The sequence below is a fragment of the Anser cygnoides genome, chromosome 32 (genome assembly GCF_040182565.1).
Source record: "Anser cygnoides isolate HZ-2024a breed goose chromosome 32, Taihu_goose_T2T_genome, whole genome shotgun sequence".
In the NCBI taxonomy this organism is placed as follows: domain Eukaryota; kingdom Metazoa; phylum Chordata; class Aves; order Anseriformes; family Anatidae; genus Anser; species Anser cygnoides.
The window spans coordinates 2883202-2899400 of record NC_089904.1 but is presented as its reverse complement, the minus strand read 5'-3'; the positions used below and the strand labels follow the sequence as shown (position 1 = coordinate 2899400).

At 73.0% G+C, this 16199-nt stretch overlaps 4 protein-coding genes across 5 annotated transcripts in view; 2 read left to right on the top strand and 2 right to left on the bottom strand.

The window, feature by feature from the left end:
• Positions 1 to 7225, top strand: part of CD63 (CD63 molecule) — a 39571-nt gene extending 32346 nt beyond the window's left edge. The window contains exons 1-8 of one of the 2 annotated variants that reach the window (XM_066985546.1): positions 4070 to 4150; positions 4389 to 4462; positions 5867 to 6055; positions 6155 to 6229; positions 6330 to 6425; positions 6520 to 6663; positions 6772 to 6855; positions 6958 to 7225. In XM_066985546.1, coding sequence (XP_066841647.1) covers positions 4397 to 4462; positions 5867 to 6055; positions 6155 to 6229; positions 6330 to 6425; positions 6520 to 6663; positions 6772 to 6855; positions 6958 to 7023 — 720 coding nt within the window. In that variant the 5' untranslated portion in view covers positions 4070 to 4150; positions 4389 to 4396 and the 3' untranslated portion in view covers positions 7024 to 7225. Of the gene's footprint in view, positions 1 to 4069; positions 4151 to 4388; positions 4463 to 5866; positions 6056 to 6154; positions 6230 to 6329; positions 6426 to 6519; positions 6664 to 6771; positions 6856 to 6957 lie in introns of those variants that run through there. The other variant, XM_066985547.1, reaches the window with a different exon arrangement.
• INPP1 (inositol polyphosphate-1-phosphatase) lies at positions 700 to 3951 on the top strand. The gene is given in 8 exon segments (XM_066985545.1): positions 700 to 872; positions 1801 to 2006; positions 2085 to 2145; positions 2241 to 2441; positions 2522 to 2696; positions 2805 to 2883; positions 2885 to 3154; positions 3156 to 3951. Coding segments are annotated over 8 exon segments (1173 nt in total). The 5' UTR covers positions 700 to 838; the 3' UTR covers positions 3303 to 3951.
• A 98-nt stretch (positions 7226 to 7323) lies between the features above and the next one.
• On the bottom strand, positions 7324 to 9679 carry RDH5 (retinol dehydrogenase 5). The gene is given in 7 exon segments (XM_066985539.1): positions 7324 to 7522; positions 7525 to 7673; positions 7844 to 8007; positions 8092 to 8324; positions 8326 to 8351; positions 9366 to 9654; positions 9656 to 9679. Coding segments are annotated over 7 exon segments (960 nt in total). The 3' UTR covers positions 7324 to 7447.
• Positions 9680 to 10810: 1131 nt separating this feature from the next.
• On the bottom strand, positions 10811 to 12734 carry BLOC1S1 (biogenesis of lysosomal organelles complex 1 subunit 1). Its single transcript, XM_066985556.1, has 4 exons — positions 12588 to 12734; positions 12248 to 12320; positions 11011 to 11143; positions 10811 to 10924 (listed from the first exon to the last, which is right to left on the bottom strand). Exons 1-4 carry the CDS (start codon positions 12646 to 12648, stop codon positions 10814 to 10816), a joined length of 378 nt encoding a protein of 125 aa, XP_066841657.1. The 5' UTR covers positions 12649 to 12734; the 3' UTR covers positions 10811 to 10813.
• Positions 12735 to 16199: the final 3465 nt, after the last annotated feature.

Below are 16199 nucleotides of genomic sequence, written 5' to 3'. Positions count from 1 at the left end.
GGGACCCCCCGGGCGCGCCCCCGCGCCCCCGGCCCCCCCCGCGCCGTGTCCTCAGCCGCCCCCGCCCCGGCCCCGGTCCCCTCCCGGTCCTTCTCGTGCTCGCCCCCCCCCCCCCCCCGCCCCGGCCCCGGGGCCGCGCCCCCGCTCCCTCCCCGCCCCTCCCCGCCCGGTCCCGTACCGGGGAAGGGGTGAAGGAACGGGAGCGGGGGGCGCATACCGGGACACCGGGACGCCGGCACCGGGCGGCCCCGGGCGGCGGCTCCCGGCACGGCTCGCGCCGCCCGGTGCCGGGCAGCGCGGCGGCTCCCGGCGGGACCCCTCGGGGCGGGCGGGGCCCGGCCGCTCCCTCCCGGTGCCGGCCCCATCAGAACCATGGAGAGGGCAAGGGGGAGGCGCGGCCGCGCCCGGCGCCCCCTCCCCAAGCCCCCCCTAAACTCCCCTCCCGGGCTGCCCCGGCCCCGACCCGCCCCGGGTCCCGCTCCCGGTGGGAGGCGGCGGCGCTCCCGGTGCGGGGCGAGCGGCCCCGGTCACGGCCCCGGTCGCGGCCCCGCGCTCCCGGTTGCGCGGCGGCGGCGCGGCGCAGGCGCATCCCGCCAGGGGGCGCGGCGGAGCCGCTCCGGAGCGGCCGCGTTCACACCGGCGCCGGTAAAACCGGAGCGCGGCTCAGCGCCGGGCGGAGGGCGCCACCGCGCGGCCCGGGGGGGGAAACGGCCCCGCCGCACCCCCGGGGCTCGGAGCCTCCGTCCCCGGCGGGGTCGGGCCCTTGGGGGGGGTCCCGGGGAGGCTGCGCCGCCGGTACCGCCCCGCCGGGCCCCGGGCCCCGGGTTTTCCCGCGGCGATGACATCACCGCCCGTCGTGACGTCATCATCCGGTGGGCGAGGAAACGCGGCGCGGGGGGGAAGCGGCCGGGAAGCGGCGGCGGCGGCGGCGGCGCTGGGAAGCCCCCGGTGGGACCCCCCCGCGGCACCGGGTCCCGCGCGGAGCCGCGGGGGTTAAGGCGGCGCCGTGACGTGTCCCGGTGGCCCCGCCCCGCCCAACGGCGCCGCCGAGCGGGGCCGCCCCGGAGGGGCGGAGAGCGGCAGCGGGCCCGGTAACGGCAGCGGGAGGGGCGCGGGCGGCCCCCCGCGGGGCTGCGGGGCCGGGGATCCCCGCGGGGGCACCGGGGAAAGGCTTCGGGGCGGGAGGGTCCCACGCGGGGGGGGTCCCGGGACAGTGCCCCCGACCCCCCCCCGGTGTCCGGGGGTATCGCGGCGGGGGCCCCTTCCCGGGGGGGGGGGTACGGGGGGGTCAGGGGGCGGCCCCATTCACCTGGGGTGCAGCTGGGACCTGGCCGGGGCGGGCAGAGCCCCACGTCCACGACTCCATCCCTGTCCCCGTCCCCATCGCTGTTCCCATCCCTGTCCCCTTCCCTGTCCCTGTGCCATGCCCGTGCCTGTCCCCATCCACGTCCCCGTCCCCATCCCCGTTCACGTCCTTGTCCCCTTCCCTTTCCCTGTCCCGTGCCCATCTCTGTCCCCATCCACGTCCCTGTCCCCGTCCCCATCCCCGTCCTCGTCCACGTCCCCATCCCCATCCCCGTGCCTGTCCCCGGCCACGTCCCCACCTCTGGGGCGCCTCTGGCTGCCGCTCGCGTTAATTTTAGCCCGGTCCCCACCCTGGGGACGCGCTGCCAGGCCAGGCAGGATGCGGCCCTGGGCACCCTGCAATTAGGGGCTGGGGATGCGTGGGGCCGTGCCGTGGGGGCACGCGGGGGCCGGAGCGGGACCGTGGCAGGCGCCTGCTGAGCTCCACGTCCCCAGGCATGGCGGGGCTGCTGAAGGCCCTGGTGAGCGCCTCGGAGAAGGCGGCCGACATCGCCCGTCTGTGCCGGCACGAGGAGCCCCTCTTCCAGCTCCTGGTGGCCGAGAAGACGGGCGCCGACAAGAACCGGCGGTTCCTGCAGGACTTCAAGACGTTGGCGGACGTGCTCATCCAGGAGGTCATCAAGCACGACCTGGGCACGGAGGTAGGGGTTGCGCCGGGGGGGACGAGGGGGGGGGTTCCCCGCACCGGAGGGGTCACGCTGACCCCGATCTGCCCGCAGTTCCCCGAGCTGCAGGGCCACATTGGCGGCGAGGAGTCCAACGAGTTCACCAATGCCCAGGGTGAGTCGGGGGGCAGTGGGCACGGGACCTCCCCACCACCCCCACCGCCCCCACCACCCCGGGGTCAGCCCTCGGTGACGCTGCGGTGCCGGCAGGGGAGACGGTGGCGGTGCGGGTGTGCGGCACGGTCGGCGAGACCGCGGCGCTGCTGGGCTCCGTGCTGGCCCCTGAGCAGGCGGCGGCTGAGCTGCTGGCAGCTGCCGCGCACCGGGATGCGGCGCTGGGGGACGCGGCGCTGGATGGGCTGGCCCTGAGCATCCACCCCGGGGACCTGGCCATCTGGATAGACCCCATCGGTGAGCGGGGCACAGGGGCGGGCTGGGGACCCCCACCCCAAGCCACGGCCAAGCCCTGACGACTGTGGCTGCGCCCGCAGACTCCACCAACGAGTACATCGGTGGGCGCGAGGACGTGGCCCCCGTCGACGGCATCTCCCCCGCGGGGCTGTGCTCGGCGCTGGTGCTCATTGGGGTCTACGACCGCTGCTCTGGCTGCCCCGTGCTGGGCGTCATCAACGAGCCCTTCTTCCGCCGAGACCCCCTCACCCACAGGTACCGGCCCACCGGGGGGCACCGCGGACCCCCCGCCCCTGCTGCAGACGACGGACCCATGCTGCGGGACGCGGTGTCGGGGCTCACCCCGTGTCCCTGTCCCCACAGGTGGCAGGGCCGGTACCACTGGGGCGTTGCATACCAGGACACCCGGCTGTGCTCGCTCAGCCCCCCGCCGCCTCCGCGCCCCCCCGCCCCGCGTGGTGCTGAGCCGGGCTGAGGGGCCGGGGGTGCGGGCAGCCCTGCACCCCCTCTGTGGCGGCCGCCTCCACTTCGCTGCCGGCGCTGGCTACAAGATGCTCTGCGTCATCCTGGGGCTGGCAGACGCCTACGTCCTCTCCGAGGGCAGCACCTTCGCCTGGGACGCCTGTGCCCCCCACGCCATCCTGCGAGCCCTGGGTGGGGGCACGGTGGCCCTGGCGGGGGCCCTGCGGGCACGGCGGGTGGGTGAAAATGGTCCCCCCCCCCGAGCTGCTCTACAACCGCCCTGCGGAGGGGGCAGTGGGGGCCGAGCGCTGGGCGAACCGGGGGGGGCTGGTGGCCTACGTGCACCCCCAGCACCTGGAGGCCGTGCTGGACGCGCTGGCGGCCGTGCCCGGGCTGTGAGCCCATGGGTGCAGGGGGCCCAGGGTGCAGGGCAGGGGGTGGCGGGGACCTGGGGTGGCCAGGGACCCTAGGGTGCAAGGGAGGGGACAGCGGGGACCAAGGAGCGGAGAGCAGTGGCACCAGGGTGGCCGGGACCCCAGGGTGCAGGACATGGGGGCAGCGGGGTTACAAGGGGGGGCAGCAGGGTGTGGGGTGGCCGGGACCCCAGGGTGCAGGACATGGGGACAGCCGGGTTGCAGAGGGGGGCAGCAGGGTGTGGGGTGGCCGGGACCCCAGGGTGCAGGACATGGGGGCAGCGGGGTCGCAGAGGGGGGGCAGCAGGGTATGGGGTGGCCGGGACCCCAGGGCATGGGGCAGCAAGGACCAGAGGGTGCGGGGCGGTGACCCCGGGGTGGCCGGGACCCCAGGGTGCAGGGTGTGGGGCGGTGGGAACCTGGGCTGCCCGGGCCCCCCGGGTGCAAGGCAGGGGACAGGGCGGACCCGGTGCCACGGGGTGGTGACACCGCAGTGACCGAGACCCCGGGGCAGGGGACAGGGGGGGACCGGGGGGACCCCGGGGGCTGCGGGGCAGGGGGCGAGCACAGGACCCCCCCCGGTGTCCTTGTCCCCGCGTGCACATTAAAGACTCCGTGTCCCGTCCTGTGTCCCCCCCCCCGCCCCCGGTGTCTGTCCTGTTCCGGCGGCGCCGCTCGGGGCCGGGGGGGCGCGGAGTGGGGGGGGGGGGGGGGGCGGGACCGGGCAGCCCCGGGGCGGGACCGGGCGGGGACCGGGGCGGGACCGGGGTTTCCTGTTGACTGGCGCCAGCCCCGTCACATGATCGCCGGGCGCACCGACGGGCGGCGGCGCCGGTGAGCGCCTGGGGCGGGGGAGCGGCACCGGCACCGGGACCGGCACCGGCACCGGGGCAGCGGCACCGAGGGAGGGGCACCGGGAGCGGGGGGGGAGCGGTCCCGGGGTACCGGTCCCGGGGTACCGGGAGGGGTTTTGGGGAGGGGTCCCGGGAGGGTCCCGGCTCGGTGCTGGGTCTGTGGGGTCGGGGCTGGGGCACCGGGAGCGGGGCCGGTAGCGAGGTGCCGGTTCCCGCAGGACTCGCCATGGCGCTGGAGGGCGGGATGAAGTGCGTGAAGTTCCTGGTGTTCATCTTCAACTTCATCTTCTGGGTGAGTGCGGGGCCGGGGGGGGGGGCACCGGGCACGGGGGGGGGGGGGGCTCGTCCCCACCGAGCCCCCCCCGGGGGGGGGGGGGCAACGAGCGGGGCCCCGGCGGGCGGCAGCCGCCGCCGCCCCCTCGCTGGGCTCCCCCCGTCCGTTCCCCGGGAGGAGGGGGGCGGAAGGGGGGGGGCCGGGGGGGGGGGGGGGGGGTATCGCGGCGCCGTGGCCGTTCCGCCGTCAGTAGGCTCCAGGGTTAACAGGGCAGGGCCGGGTGGCGCGCCCTGGGGGGGGGCCGCCCAACACCGGGATCGGGCCGGGGTCACCCCCCCCCCGCAGACAACGGGGCTGGGGGGGGGGTGGTCGGGGGGGGGGGTCGGGGCAGGCCCCCCCTTGGGTGCTGCCTCCGGGCTGGGGTCCCCACGCGGGGTTTGGGGTTTTTTTTTGGGGGGGGGGGGGACGGGGAGGGGGGGGCAGAGCGCGGGTTTGGGGAAGTCGGGGTGAGGAAAGAGGCACGAGGAGGCCAACGGCCGGCGGGGGCGGGGGGGGGGGGGGGGCGCCTCCCGTCCCGTCCCGTCCCGTGGCCCCCCCCCGGGAGGAAGGGGGCGGCGGGGGCTGACTCGTCCCGGTCCCACCCGGATCGCGCCGGGCTGAGTCACCCCGGGGGGGGTGGGAGGAGGGGGGGGGCTCGGCCGCCCGCCAGCGGTGGAGGGTTTGGGGTGGGGGGGTGGGGGGGACACCCAGGCGCCAGTCGTGTCCCCCCCCCCCGGACCCCGGGGCTCGGAGTGTTTGTGCAGCGGGCGGCGGGGGCCGGCTCTGTTTACCCACACCCAGCGAGCAAACAGCGCCGGCGGACGCGGGGGGGGGGGCCGGGGCCTGACCCCCCCCCCCCCCTCCCATCCCCTCAGCGGGGAAGCTGTGGCTGGGGGGGGCCCAGCTGGGGGGGACGGGACGGGACGGGGATGGAGCCGTTCCTGCTCTGGAGGGGGGGGGGGGGGCACCCGCTTGGCTCTGCCTGGGAACGGGAAATGGGGGGGGGGGGGGGGGGGGGGGGCACAGGAACCGGCCCCGCAGCCACCCCCAGATCCGGCCGCGTCCCCCCCCCCTCCCCGGCTGTGGAGCTGGCATCAGCCCCCCCCCCCCCCCCCCCCAAGGCCTCCACCGTGGCCGGAAGCAGAGCTTCCGATAGCCGCCAACGCGCCCCCCCCGGGCTGTGGTGGCCCCCCCTTGCCACTGATTCCCCCCCCCCCTGCAACTGAACACCCCCCCCCAGGGATGGGGGTCCCCACCCCGGGCAGGCTCCAACCCCAGGGCGATGCTCGTCGGTGCCGGACCCCCTGGAGACCCTGTGTGTGTGGGGGGGTGGCCGAAAGCCATGCCCCCCCCCCCCAAGCTGTGTGTGTCCCCCCCCCCCAGGTGTGCGGCGTGGCCCTGGTGGCCATCGGCATCTACGCGCAGGTGGCCCTCAATAAGGCGCTGGTGATGGGCAGCGCCCCCGCTGCCAGCAGCCCCGTGGCCATCCTGGTGGTCGGCGTCGTCATCTTCTTCGTCTCCTTCTTCGGCTGCTGCGGCGCCTGGAAGGAGAGCTACTGCATGGTCACCACGGTGAGGCGGGGGGGGGGGGGGGCTGGCTCGAGGGTGGGGGGCTCGGGGGGGGCTCGAGGGTGGTCCTGACCCCCCTCCCGTGGCCTTCATCCCCTGCAGTTTGCCGTCCTGCTCAGCATCATCTTCCTGGTGGAGATCGCTGCCGCCATTGCCGGCTACGTCTTCAAGGATAAGGTGAGGAGGGGGGGCGCGGGGCCGCTGTTATGTGCCCCCCCCCCTTCCCAGATGTGTCCTGAACAACCCCCCCCCCCACCACCCCCAACCCCCCCCCCAGGTCCGCTCGAAGCTGGAGGAGGGGCTGTGGGACACCATGCGCAAGTACGGCCAGGACCAGCCGCTGACGGAGGCGGTGGACAAGCTCCAGGAGGACGTGAGCGGCTCTGCCCCGTGGGCTGGGGACCCTGGGGGTCTTATTTTATGTCCCCCCCCCCCACCTTATTTTGTGTCCCCCCCCCCTCCTGCAGTTCCACTGCTGCGGAGCCAGCAACTACACGGACTGGGCCAGCCTCGAGCAGTTCAGGGCCAACGACACCGTGCCGCGCTCCTGCTGCCGCATCAACACCACCACCTGCAACATCCACCCCAGCCCCGCCACCATCTACGAGAAGGTGAGGACCCCCCCCACCGCCCCCTCCCCGGCACTGCTCAGCCCCCCCCCTTCCTGGGGCTGCCAGCCTCTGAGACCCCCCCCTCTCTGCTCCCCCCCCCACCCCCAGGGCTGCCTGCAGGCTGTGGAAGCCTGGATGAAGAAGAACATCCTCATCGTGGCCGCCGTTGCGCTGGGCATTGCCTTCTTCGAGGTGGGTGGGGGGGGCTGGGACCTCCCCCCCCCCCCATAATGTGTGTGAATTGGGGGGGGGGGGCACCGGGACCAACCCCCCCCCTGCCCTTTCCCTTCGCAGATCCTGGGCATCATCTTCACCTGCTGCCTGATGAAGGGCATCCGCAGTGGCTACGAGGTCATGTAGCCCCCGGTGGGGCACCGCGGCACCCCCAGCCCCTCGCTGCCCCCACCTTGGGGGGGGGCCCCCATGTGCCAAACACCCCCCCCCACACCCCCATGGGGGTCGCTGCCATCAGCCCCCCCCCCCCCCCCCGCTGTGTGCCAACAAGGGCTGGAGGGGGGCAGCGCAGGGGGGTTGGGGAAATAAAACAAAAAGCTTCCTTAAAGCTGTGGGGCTGGATTTAGGGCGGGGGGGGGGGGGGGCATTAACCGTGGGGAGCCCCCAGGTGGTGCCCTCCCCAGCAGCAGCTTCGTAAGGGTGCTGTCGGACACCGTAAGGGTGCCAGGAGGGAACTGGGGGAGGCACTGGGATGCCCGATGTGGCCGGCAGTGCCGCGGCGAGAAGTTTATTGGCAGCACAGGGGTGGGGGGCACCGGGGGGGGGGCACCTAGCGCTGGCAGTGCGCCGGCTTGGGCAGGATGAGGGCCAGGGCCAAGTCGACGAGGCAGGGCGGGCAGGTAGGAGGGCGGGCAGCCAGAGCAGCTTGGCGTCCCAGCCCGCGCTGTAGCGGGTGCGCGGGTGCCGGGCGCCCAGGGCGTGCTCCATGCAGGCGGTCACCTTGCCCAGGTCCGCGTCGCAGATGACGTTCATGATGAGCCGCTGCACCTTCAGGTCTGGGGGGGGGGGGAGATTTGGGATGGGGGGGGTGGTTAGGGTCAGCCCCAGGCACGTGCCCCGCTGTCCGCCGGGTCCCGTGCACCCCGGTGCCCCCCCAGGTCCTGCGTGCCCCGGTGCACGGAGGTGACCCCCGTGCCGTGCCTGCGCCCCCCCCCGCCCCGCTCACACTTGTGGAAGAAATCCTCGCCGTAGCTGAGCCGCGTCTCGGGGGCCAGGCGCTCCCAGAGCCGCCGCAGGGCCGCCTCGATGCCCCCCAGGTCGGTGACGGCCGTCCTGAAGAAGCCGGGCTCCACGATGCTCACCTTCACCCCGAAGTGCCGCATGTCGCGCCTGTGGGCGATGCGTCCGTCCGTCCGTCAGGGGACGGGGACGGAGACTTGGGATGGGGTGGGGGGCGCGGGCGGGGGGACCCACCGCAGGCTGTCGGAGAAGGCCTCGATGCAGTACTTGGAGAGGCAGTAGCCGCCGCCGTTGGCGGAGAGGCGGCCGAGCACGCTGGAGGTGTTCACCACGCGGCCCCGCGCCCGCTTCAGCAGCGGCAGCAGCGCCAGCGTCACCTCGATGGCCCCGAAGGCGTTGACGGCCATCACCTGCCGGTAGTCCTCGATCCGCATCCACTCCGTGGGGCCGATGGGGTTGGCCACCCCCCGCGTTGTTCACCAGCCCGAAGAGCCCTGGGGGGGGGGGATCGGGGATATTGGGGTGCCTCTAGCAGGGTCCCCGGCCTCACCCCACGGCAGCTCAGCGGGGACCCCAGCCCCTAGAGCAGCTCCCCCCGTGCTTCACAGCCCCCCCCCCTTCCTTGCCCCCCCTGTCCCCTCCCCAGAAACCCACCCCCCCCCCCCATCCTTCTTTAGGGCACCCCGGGGGAAGGAGGCTGCGCTCGGCCCCGCTGCCCACAACTGCTCCATCTCGGGTCCCCTGCTGCAATCCTTTCCTGCCCCATAGCACCCCCTCCAGCCCCCCCCCCGGCCTGCCCCGTAACACCCCTCCAGGACCCCCAAGTCTACCCTATAACACCTTACCAGTTCTCCCTGCCCCATAACACTCCCCCAGGACCCCCCTATCCTCCCCTAAAATACCTTGGCAGCTTTCCCTGCCCCCATAACACCCCCCAGGACCCCCCATATCCTTCCCCTACAACACCTTGGCAGCTCTCCCTGCCCCACAACAGCCAGCCAGGACCACCCTATCCTCCCCTATAACGCCCCACCAAGACCCCCTTATCCTCCCCTATAACACCTTGGCAGCTCTCCCTGCCCCATTTATGCCTCCAGGACCCCCCAGCCTGCCATATAACACCCCCTCAGGACCCCCTTATCCTCCCCTACAACACCTTACCAGCTGTCCCTGCCCCATAACAGCAAGCCAGGACCCCCATATCCTCCCCTATAACACCTTACCAGCTCTCCCTGCCCCATAACACCCCCTCAGGACCCCCTTATCCTCCCCTAAAATACCTTGGCAGCTCTCCCTGCCCCATAACACCCCCCCAGGACCCCACTATCCTTCCCCTATAACACCTTGGCAGCTCTCCCTGCCCCATTTATGCCTCCAGGACCCCCCAGCATGCCCTATAACACCCCCTCAGGACCCCCATATCCTCCCCTACACCACCTTACCAGCTCTCCCCCCCCCCCCACAACACCCCCCCCCAGCCCCCCCTCACCCCCCCCCCCCAGCCTCACCTTTCTCGCCCACCTCCTCCCGCACCCACTCGGCAGCGCGGCGGACGCTGTCGGAGCGGGTGACGTCCAGCAGGGTGGTGCGGAGGTGCCCGGCGCAGCCCCGCTGCAGCCCCTCGGCCCCCCCGGGGGTCAGGCAAGCGGCCAGCACGCGGTAGCCGCGCCGGGCCAGCCGCCGCGCCAGCAGGTTGCCGAAGCCGCTGTCGCAGCCGGTGATGAAGACGTGCTTGTCCTGCACGCACGGCAGCCGCCGCCGGTCCCGCACCAGCCAGCCCAGCGCCCAGGCCAGCACCCGCCAGCAAGAGGTACGGCCACATGGTGGTGGTGGGGGGGCAGGGGGGGACCTGTGGGGACCGGGGGGTTCCCCCCCCCCCCCCCAAGGTCAATCCCTGAGCCCCTGGGGCCGAGCCCAGGCTCCCAACGTCGTGCCCCCCCCCCCCCCCCAAATTGCAAGGGGGGGTGCTGAGGATCTGGGCTCGGTCCCCGCCCCACAGCCCAGTGCCCTGGGGCACGCACTGGGGGGGGGGGGGCCCTGCCCTGCTGCCCCCCCGACCTGGGCTGTAAGTGACCCCCCCCCACCCCCCCCCAGAGGCCGTGGCGTGACGGGGATTAGCTAGGTGCAGGGGGTCAGCACTTGGCCGTGATCTGGGGTGGGGGGGGGATCCCAGCTGCTCCCCCCCCCCACCCCAACTCAGCCCCAACCCAGAGCAGGGACACCCCCGCGTTCCCCCCCTGCTCCCACCCCACACGGGGGGGGGGGCCTCATGCCCTGTCTGTGTCCTGTACCCCCCCCCACATAGAAGCCCTATAGGGCTGTGCCCCCCCCAGCCCTATTTGTGGGGGCTCTGGGGTGCCACAATGCCCCCCCCCCCAAATACTCTCCATGGGGCTGGGATGGGGGGTCCAGGCTCAGCCTCAGGCTCTGGGGGTGCCACACTGCCACCCCCCCCCTCAAAGTGCCCTATGGGGACGGGGGAGCAGCCAGCGTCCACCCTGGGTCCCCAGCACCTGGGGGGCAGACGGGGGCTGAGCTGCCCCACGAGATGGGGGGCACGGGGGGGGGGGGGGCACCTACCTTTGGGGGCAGCGGGCTCCAGGCACGGCGGTGGCAGCAGCAACGGAGCTGGTCTGAGCCGGGGAGGGGGTGGCTGCAGCCGCTCCTCCCCTGGGGCCTGGGGCCAAAGCCGGCGCCCGGGGGCCCCATTGGGGCCTGGAGGGGTTGGGGGGGGGGACAGGACCCGCTGCCACCCCCCCCCCCATCCCCGGGGATTAGCGCCCCGAAGGCGCCTTTGTCCGGAGAAAAAGGAGCCTCAGAGCCGGGTTTAGCGTTAAAGAGGATGAGGGGGCTTGGGGGGGGGGGCAGCCCCTCGCCGCGGCTTTATTCTGCGTACGGGGGGGGGGTGACGGGGGTGGGGGGGGAGGAGGGCACCCCCCCGCCGGGGGGGGGCTGCTCAGGAGCAGGCGGGCTGCAGCTGCCCCTTGTAGACGTACTCCAGCGCCGTGGCGATGGTGCGCATGTCCAGCTCGATGCTGCGCGCCCAGTTCTCCACGTCGCCGATCTCCTGGGATGGGGGGGGAAAAAACGAGGGGGTGTCAGGGTGCTGCCGGTGATGGGGGGGGGGGTCGGGGGGGGGGGTCCCGCGCCCACCTTGAGGGCCTGGTTGAAGTTCTCCACCATGGCGATCCACTGCCCCGTCTGCTTGGCGAACTGCGCCGCCTGCGCCTGCAGCGTCTTCACCTCCTGGTCCAGCTTGCGCTGGTTGACGTAGGCCTGGGCCACCCTGGGGGGGGGCGCGGGGGGGGGGATTTGGGGTGGGTGAGGGGTGACGGGGGGTGACGGGGGGGGTGACGGGGGGGGATTTGGGGTGGGTGAAGGGTGAGGGGGGGTGACGGGGGGGATTTGGGGTGGGTGAGGGGTGACGGGGGGGGGGGGATTTGGGGTGGGTGAAGGGGTGACGGGGGGGTGACGGGGGGTGACGGGGGGGATTTGGGGTGGGTGAGGGGTGACGGGGGGGTGACGGGGGTTAACGGGGGGTTAATAGGGGTCAACGGGGGGGCGATGGGGGATTGGGGGGTGTGAGGGGTGGGGGGTTAATGGGGGTGACGGGGGTCAATGGGGGGGTGATGGGTGATATGGGGGTGTGTGAGGGGTGGGGGGTTAATGGGGGTGTGATGGGTGATATGGGGTTAATGGGGGTCAAAGGGGGAGGCGGGGGGTGAGGGGGGATATGGGGGTCAACGGGGGGTGACGGGGGTCAATGGGGGGTTAATAGGGGTCAACGGGGGGGCGATGGGGGATTGGGGGGGTGAGGGGTGGGGGGGTTAATGGGGGTGAGGGGGGTTAATGGGCAGGGGTGACGGGTGATATGGGAGTAAGGGGGGGTTATTGGGGGTCAATGGGGGGGTGATGGGGATTAATGGGGGGTGATGGGTGATATGGGGGTAATGGGGGTCAAGGGGGGGTTAACGGGGTGATGGGTGATTGGGGGTAACGGGGGGGTGATGGGGGTTAATGGAGGGTGATGGGGGTTAATGGGGGTCAAGGGGGAGGTGATGGAGAGTTGGAAAGGGATAACGGGGGGGGTGATGGAGGTTAAAGGGGGGGTGGTGAGGGTTAACGGCGGGGGTGACGGCATGATGGGGGGCGATGGGGGCGTTATTGGGGGGGGATGGGGAGATTATTGGGGGGGGGGGATGGGGGGGGACTATTCCCAGGTTCGGGGTGAGGGTCCCAAAGCGTGGCCGGTGTCAGAGGGGAACGGGGGAGGGGGGTCCCCGGGGGGGGTTTCCCGGGGGTGGGGGTTCCCGCGGGGGGGGGTGGTCCCGGGGGGGGGGGTTTCCCGGGGGGGTCCGGGGGGGGTTCCCGGGGGGGTCCCCGCGCTCACCCCACGTTCAGGTGATCCACCAGGGCCTCGGTCAGGCGCGTGGCGGCGGCGATCGCCTCCCTGCGGCGCCGCTCTGCGGGACGCAGCCGTCAGCGCGCGGGCCGTGACGTCAGCGCCGTGACGTCAGCGCCGCGCCGCCCGGCGTCACGCCCGCGCGGGCCGTGACGTCACGCACCGCTTCCCTCCCCACCCCACCCCACCCGGACACCGCCGCGGGGCCCCCCCCCCTGCGATTGGCAGCGCCGCGAGCCAATGGGGAGGCGCGGCTGGCGGCGCCGCCGGCCAATGGGCGCGCGGCGCGGGGGGGGCGGGGCGCGGCGGTCGCCATGGCAGCGCTCACCCTGCAGCTCGCGCCGCTCGCCCTGCCGCGCCTGGTGCTCCCGCAGCAGCCGGGACAGCATGGCGGCCCCGCTCTGCGTCGCCCTGCGTCATGGCGTCACCGCCGCCCCGCCCCGCCCCGCCCCGCCCCGCCGCGGGGCTTGATGGGGACGGGGAGGAGCTGGGGGTGGGGGGCGCTATAGGGGCCGGGGGGGGGCGCTATAGGGGGCTGGGGGGCCTATAGGGGGCTGGGGGGGCGCTATAGGGGCCGGGGGGGGGGCGCTATAGGGGGCTGGGGGGGCCTATAGGGGGCTGGGGGGGCGCTATAGGGGCCTGGGGGGGGCCTATAGGGGGCTGGGGGGGCGCTATAGGGGCCGGGGGGGGCGCTATAGGGGGCTGGGGGGGCCTGTAGGGGGCTGGGGGGGCCTATAGGGGGCTGGGGGGGGCCTATAGGGGGCTGGGGGGGCGCTATAGGGGCCGGGGGGGGCGCTATAGGGGGCTGGGGGGGCCTATAGGGGGCTGGGGGGCCTATAGGGGGGGGGGGCCTATAGGGGGCTGGGGGGGGCGTTATAGGGGGCTGGGGGGCGGTATAGGGGGCTGGGGGGGCCTATAGGGGGCTTGGGGGGCCTATAGGGGGCTGGGGGGGCCTTTAGGGGCCGAGGGGGTGCTACAGGGAGCTGGGGGGGGCGCTGTAGGGGCCCAAGGAGAGCTATAGGGGGCTGATTGGGCGTTATAGGGGCCCGGGGGGTGCTCTAGGGGCCCAAGGAGCGCTATAGGAGTGTGGAGGGTACCTGTAGGGGCCAAGGAGCGCTACAGGGGGCTGAAGGGGCCCTATAGGGGCCAAGAAGCACTATAGGGCCCGGGGGGGGATGCTATAGGGGCCCAGGGGTGCTATAGGGAGCTGATGGGGTGCTAGAGGGGCCTAAGGAGCGCTATAGGGTCCCAAGGAGCACTATAGGGGTCTGACTGGGTGCTGTAGGGGCCCAGGGGGTGCTATAGGGAGCTGATGGAGTGCTAGAGGGGCGCAAGGAGCTCTATAGGGGCCGGAGGGGGGCACTGTATGGGCCAAGGAGCACTATAAGGGTCTGATTAGGCGCTGTAGGGGCCCAGGGGGTGCTCTAGGGTCCCAAGGAGCGCTATAGGGGTGTGGAGGGGGCATGGGACCCTAGACGGTCCTATGGGGACCCTATAGGGGCCTGATTGGGCCCTATAGAGACCGAGGGGGTGCTATAGGGAGATGATGGGGCGCTATAGGGGCCCACGGAGCGCTGTAGGGGTGTGGCTGGGTGCTATAGGGGGCTAAGGAGCGCTGTAGGGGGCTGGTGGTGTGCTATAGAGGCCAAGGAGCACTATAGGGAGATGATGGGCTACTATAGGGGCCAAGGGGATGCTATAGGGGCCCAAGGAGTGCTATAGGGAGGTGAAGGGGCCCTGTAAGGGTCAAGGAGCACTATAGGGACCCAGGAGGTGCTATAGGGAGCTGATGGGGTGCTATAGGGACCCAAGGAGCGCTATAGGGGCCGGGGGGGGCCGCTATAGGGGTCCAAGGAGCGCTATAGGGGTCTAATGGGGCACTGTAGTGGCCCAGGGGGTGCTCTAGGGGCCCAAGGAGCGCTATAGGGGTGTGGAGGGGGCATGGGACCCTAGAGGGTCTTATGGGGACCCTATAGGGGCCTGATTGGGCCCTATAGAGACCGAGGGGGTGCTGTAGGGAGATGATGGGGCGCTATAGGGGCCCACGGAGCGCTATAGGGGGCTGATGGGCCACTACAGGGACCAAAGAGCACTACAGAGGTCTGACTGGGCGCTGTAGGCATCCAAGGAGGGCTATAGGGGCCCAAGGAGCGCTATAGGGGTCTGATTGAGCTCTTCAGGGGCCCAGGGGGTACTATAGGGGCCCAAGGAGCGCTATAGGGGCCCAAGGAGCGCTATAGGGGTGTGGAGGGGACATGGGACCCTAGAGGGCGCTATAGGGGCCCGAGGAGCCTTTAGGGTCTGGGGAATGGGGGGGCTATAGGGGCCCGAGGAACCTATAGGGGTCGAGGTGGGGCATCGGGACCTGGGGGGTGGGCTGTGGGGACCCCCAGGGGCCTGGGGCGGGGGCTGTGGGGTCCCAGCTGGGGGCCTGGGGGGGGCCCGCAGTGGCCATAGGGGTCTGGGGGCTACAGGGACCCCCAGGGGCTGGGGGTGCTATAGGGGTCTGTTTGAGAGCCTGGGGGGGGGGCTGAGGGAGCCTGGCTGGGTGCGGGGGGGGGGGGGGGGGCAGAAAAGGGACCCTGGGGGTTTCCTCCTCCTCCTCCTTCCTCCTCCTCCTCTTCTTCCTCCTTTCCTCCAGGGGTGGCTTCTGCCGGGGGGGTGGGCAGGGGGCCGGGGGGGGGGGGGCGCTGGCACAGAGCAGCCCCGTTCCCATTCCCATTCCCATTCCCGTTCCCGTTCCCATTCCCGTTCCCATTCTTCCCATTCCCCCCCCCAGCCCCCCCCAGCCCCCCCCGGGAAGTGACCGCCTCTTTCCCACGGTGGCCAGGCCAGCGGGAAGGGATTTGGAGGCTCAAGGGGGGGGGGGGGGGGGGGCTGGACGGCAGCCAGGTTTTTTTGGGGGGGGGGCTCGTTTTCCCCCACCTCACCCCCAGGCCGGCAGCGAGGAGGAGGAGGAGGAGGAGGAAGAAGAGGTCAGCGCAGCTCCCGCAGGGCCGAGCGGCTCCGGCCAACTCCCAGCCATCTCCGCGGGCCTGGGGGGAGCGGCGGTGGTTAAAAATAGCCCCCCCCGGGCCGGAAAATATGACTGCCCCCCCCCCCCCACCACCGGGCCGCTGCGGGGGCGGGGGGCTGCTCGCTCCCGGGGTGGCCTGGCCCCGCTGCGCTCCCCCTGCCCGCTCCCCCCACCCCGGTGTGGGTCCCAGTCCTGCTGGGGGGGGGGGGGGGGGGTTGACCCCACCCAGGGGTGCCCCCATGGTGGGTGCTGGGGTGGTGCTGGGGTGGCTGGGGGGGGGGAGGGGGGGGTTGACCCCACCCAGGGGTGCCCCCATGGTGGGTGCTGGGGTGGTGCTTGGGTGGCTGGGGGGGGGGCACGAGCCCGGTGCATGGTGGCAAACGTGCCGCAGCGCTTGGGGGGGCAAGGGGGGGGTGGGGGTGCAAAGTGGGGGGGGTGCCGTGGTGTGGGGTGCAAAGGGGGGGGTGCACTGCAACTCGGGGTGCTGGGCGGTGCAGGGGGGGTGCTGAGCACCGCGATGGGGGTGCTGAGCACTGCAGTTGGGGGTGCTGTGCAATGGGGGTGCCTGGGGGCACGGGCACGGGACGCGGCGCGCTGCAGCACGCCGGGCAGCACCGGGCTGGGTACGGCGGGTGCCCGGTGCCGCGTCCCCGTGAGCCATCCGTGTGCGGCGTCACCGCTCCGTGTCACCGCGGTGTGTCATCGCCGTGTGTCCCCGTGCAGTGTCACCGCGCTGTGTCACCGCTCTGTGTCCGCTGCAGCGTCCCCGCGCAGTGTCCCCGTGCAGTGTCACCGCGGTGCGTCCCGTTGCACCGTCCCCGTGCAGCATCCCCATGGTGCGTCCCCGTGCGCTGTCACCGTGCAGTGTCACAGCCGTGTCCCCGTGCAGTGTGACTGTGTGGTGTCCCCACGGTGTGCCCCGGG

What these genes read in the sequence shown, in the direction of transcription:
- BLOC1S1 (XM_066985556.1), bottom strand. Translation starts at nt 12,648, where the DNA reads ATGCTGTCCCGGCTGCTGCGGGAGCACCAGGCGCGGCAGGGCGAGCGG. An exon ending in GTGGATCACCTGAACGTGGG is followed by an intron (nt 11,144 to 12,247) that starts GTGAGCGCGGGG and finishes GCCCCCCCCCAG; the next exon opens with GGTGGCCCAGGCCTACGTCA. An exon ending in ACTTCAACCAGGCCCTCAAG is followed by an intron (nt 10,925 to 11,010) that starts GTGGGCGCGGGA and finishes CCCCCATCCCAG; the next exon opens with GAGATCGGCGACGTGGAGAA.